We start from the raw sequence: 4580 nt of genomic DNA, 5'->3' as shown, positions 1-4580 counted from the left end.
AATTCTAAATTTAACAATCAAATTATACCATATTAAAATGTACCTTATTTTTATATTGGATTAAATAAAAAATTTAAGTTTTCTATTTGATGTTCAGTGCCTGTTCTGATGTGAGATTGATGGAGATTCACAACCTAAATTGTATTTGAAAATATGAAATATTCTAACCAAAGGTATTTCTTTTGGTAGTATTTTTACCATGCATATATAATAGTACAACAGTCAGACCTTTTTATAACAATATTTTTGTATAATAGTAATAAAAAAAAAAGACAAAGGTACCGAGTCACCGACAAAACAAACGGAGCATAGGGAAACTCGAGAGCGGACCGGGTTCAGGTACGGAGTCAAACCATTTTCCTACCACCCGATTAAAACACTTCAGCGGTCCTATGTTTAATCGAAGAAATAAAGTCAAGAATTACTGGACAGTGAGTTGAAACAATGGAGTCAAGTCGGAGTAAGGTACTAATTGTACTTTACCTGACTACAATTACAAGTTTGATGGTAAAAGGAGTGAGAGGTTGGACTGGTGAAATTCATGGCAGAGTTATTTGTGATGTATGTGCTGATTCTTCTGTTGGTCCTGAAGACCATGTTCTAGAAGGTTCCTTCTTAACATTTATCTTCATTTGATTATTTTCAGCTTTTTATTTTCTTTGAGAGTTTTGCTTGTTGTAAATTGTCAGTAAAAGTCCAGTGTTTTCAGTTTTTTTTCAGCTTTTACTACGCCTGATTAAATGATTGTTATATTTATGCTGGACACCTTAGTGATAGGATCAGCAAAATTTGCATGGTTAGATTTAGTTCTCCCAAAGATAGAGGTGTTTCTAGCCCCCTAGGCTTTGGTCTATAGTGGATCAGGCACACATCACGGGTTTGAACCTGGTGCAGACAAAAACCCGGTGTTTACGCGGAAAAGGGTAGAGGGGCGGACTATTATCTACCGAGTTTTGAACTGTGCGCCACTGGCAACTTCAGAAAAGATAGGGGTGATTCTATCATAGTCACCAACTAAAGTTCCAACTTTCAGCTTAGCTGAAAATTTGTTGTCTTTCATTCCAGTATTCTGGTCATCTTAATTATTACTTTTTTACCAATGGGAGAAGAAGTTATTTCTTCCTTTTTGTTTTATTACTCTTTCCTTTTTTATGGAGGTGAGGTTGTCTGTTAAGAGGAAAGCAATTCTTCCCTTTTAGCATTAAGATTAAGGCAGAAGGTTCATGAACCTAGTCAAGTTAGCTAAAGTATTGCGTATCCTAATCATTGGGGTTCTTCTTTATTAACTGACTTGAAATATATGCAACAAAAAAATCAGTGAGAAGATTCGTTGGACTTCTGGTAAATGGTGCACCGAATGATAGAAATGTAACTTAGCTTGGAGAATCTTATGGTGAATTCTTAAGAGAATTGAATAGCTAGAATCTTTGAGAAGGAAACTGATAGCATGTTCCCTGCAATCCAATAGGATTTGAACTCTGACGGACTATCTGTTTAATTTGATATTCGATACGTATATGCAGCACAAACTAAAAATAAGTTCCTGAAATATTGAAACAGGACTGAATTGTGCCCTTAGTTTCCCCTCCATCTATGTACCTATTCATATCCAATTAACATAGAGATATAGGCTAAGCAGTCCCCCATACTTTGTGTGCGTTATTGTATGCAAATGATACCTTGAATCTATTCCTTTTCCTGGGAATCATATGGATCGGAATCCCTTCCATTGGAAAGTTCTGTTGAATTTGTACATAAAGGTCGATGGACGGGGAAGCAGCAGAACAAATCTTTGGCTTGTGTATTCATGTACTGACACAATCACACTAGTGGAACACCATTTCGACACATGTCTAGCAGCACCTAAATATTATCCTGTAGAAAAGAAAATACAGAGCATCATGCTGAGCTATTACTAGATGCCTGATGCCTGAGTAGTCTTTCTTCCTACCTTCTGTGCTTCCTTTTGGCTACCCTGCGTTGTTTAGTTCGTCTCTTACTCTTCCTTGGTTGTGAGCTTTGACTTCTCATATGCTTTCATTGTTTGCTATTTGCTGACAATGTGGGGACTAGAGAATAAATGTATCAAAATAGTGTTGTAGGAGGTTAGGAATTCCGATTGATGATCCTTTAATATTAGGTTTCAACTCTTAACCAACTCCAAAACCTACCGATATTTTCAATAATATTTTCCCAATTTATCAAAAAGTAAAAGGGAATCACATGAAAAGGGCATGACTGGATTTCTCTTATGGTGTCAATTTTAGTCATGGGACGTATCATGATGGTTGGTTGTTCCAATGATGATGGTGTGAAGGGTAACAGCCCATCATCCATCACCTTTCAAGGTCCTTTCTTTTTCCTAACCATCGATAGCTAGATTTAAAATACAATGTTGAGCTGTTGCTGAGTGTTTCTTTTACGGAACTTTGATTGGTAGGTTCTTATTTTGCTATCCTTGTCCCCCAATTTGGTTCCAGACACTTCATTTCATGGGAAAGTCTTAATTTTTCACCTATACTTGTTGCCTAGAATCTGCTCTGGTTTGTTCTCTGGCAGGCTTAAGGTCAAACTAAAGACCAATCAAAATTTAAAGTTGCAGTAAAAAATTCTCTTTATTGGACTCGTATGGAATAAAATCCATGCATTGGGGGTACTATTGTGCATGATTTACTTTTAATGTTACCTCATAATGGTAGATGTTTCATTGTGCCTCTATGTCAAAACTGTCAGGCATAGAACAAAGTGTTTGTACTCTTTTTGGTCAATTTGGGACAAGTTTGTGGTTATTAGCTTCACTATATTTCTGTTGATTAATGTGATTGCTTATACTGGTGATGCTGACTCAGACCGATGCAAGACTATCTTATCCTATTTTTTGTACTACCAATAAACCTACAAATGATAGCAGTTCTTTTTCTCATTGTTATATATATCTCTTAAGGTGATGTTATTTCCTTGTTGCAGGTGCTGAAGTTGCTGTTCTTTGCATAACAAAGTCTGGGGAAGTTCTGAATTACCAGGCATTCACAGACTCCATGGGGATATATAGAGTGGCCGAGACAATGCCAGAGATTGATCGTTGGGATGCCTGCCTTGCAAGACCAATCAGCAGCTTCCACGAACACTGCACACGTCTGGGAGAAGGCAACTCGGGGTTGAAGTTCAGGTATAATCATCCTTCAGGATATTCACACGCAGTCAGACCATTTGTATATCGTCCCACCAATGTCCCAACGTACTGCCTCTAATAAAATATTGTATCACACGCTTCATGCTATCGAAGCTTGTTATTGCTAATGTATCCTGAGTTGTCTTGATTTTAATGAAAATCCAGTTTCACACCTCTTTTTTCCCACGCAACCCTTATTACGAGGTTGAGTTAGAAGAGTTTTTTCAATTGAAGTGACGTTTTGAAAAGGGATTATTTATTTGAAGTCGCCACTTGGAATTGAGTTTTGGTGTTCCAAGTCACCTTTATCTTGAATCCCTTATCAAAAGGAAGGTTTGACTCCTAATTTATGGTCTACGAAAACAGAAGACTGAGTAAGGAATTCTGTTGACCGAGAGGAAAGTGAAAGGCACCCCTCGAGTCTCGTGGTTTTAGCACGGTCGCTTTATTGACTAAATGTAAGACTTAAATCAGTTTTTGGCTATTCTCGTAATTTATTGATTGTGGTTTGCCTACTACCGCTTTTAAGTTGGATGTTAAACTAAGGTAAGGGAACGTGCACATGGTTAAAACATAATTATTGTAAATTTAAAGGTATCAAGACGCCGAATGCGCACATGATCCTTTTATTTTTTAAGCATATCAATCCAAGGTTCGGGAATGAACATATGGGCTAATAGCGTATTAAGAATATTTAAGTATTTTATCTCTTTTATATTCAAGATATTTAATTGTATGTTTTTAGTATTTTTTTTTAAAGATTTAAAAGTAAAAATTAAACAAAGAAGTAAAACGAACTAGCTGAATCATCTTAAAGTTAAAGCACATATAAAATATTCAATCTATCATACTAGAAGGAATTCACCACAACTATATACTAATTACTAACTACTTCATCCTTTACTACAGCTTGCAATGTGCACAAAAGTTACTATGCAAAATTTTACGTGAATTTCTACATTGAAAAAATATTTTTTTTTTACATGCAAAGTTGATGATTTTAAAAAGGATTAATGGAAACATCTACACATATATTCTTTACCTATGTTGAGGAAATTAGAAAGAAAAGAGCATACTGTGAATATTCTCTTTCAAATTAATCGTTTTAGCAAGAAAATTATTTTTTTACCTCTAAACTAGTTTGACTCTAACAGTGAATAGAGTACGGTTTAGGAATATTTTTTCTTCAAATAAAAGTCGATATAATTAAGATAGAATAATGGACTTTTATTTTATTTTATTTTATTTTTAACTAGACAATCCTTAAAGAAAATCCCAATACTAGACAATTAATATGGAGAAAAGAGATGAAAACCAATTAAAGATTCAACCGATCAAATCACCTCAAATAATTACATATCCGATTTATCTTTAAAATTTCAACTAGATTTAGGCCCAAACCTTTTCC

General features: G+C 35.2%; 1 protein-coding gene across 1 annotated transcript; it reads left to right on the top strand.

The window, feature by feature from the left end:
- Nucleotides 1-275: 275 nt before the first annotated feature.
- Nucleotides 276-3344, top strand: LOC107767864 (uncharacterized). The gene is made up of 2 exons (XM_016586960.2): nucleotides 276-607; nucleotides 2968-3344. The coding sequence occupies exons 1-2, from the start codon at nucleotides 445-447 to the stop codon at nucleotides 3249-3251; spliced, it is 447 nt and encodes a 148-aa protein (XP_016442446.2). The 5' UTR covers nucleotides 276-444; the 3' UTR covers nucleotides 3252-3344.
- The last annotated feature ends 1236 nt before the right edge of the window (nucleotides 3345-4580 follow it).

Source organism: Nicotiana tabacum, chromosome 21 (genome assembly GCF_000715075.1).
Source record: "Nicotiana tabacum cultivar K326 chromosome 21, ASM71507v2, whole genome shotgun sequence".
Classification (NCBI taxonomy): Eukaryota; Viridiplantae; Streptophyta; class Magnoliopsida; order Solanales; family Solanaceae; genus Nicotiana; species Nicotiana tabacum.
This window is presented reverse-complemented; position numbering and strand designations above follow the sequence as displayed.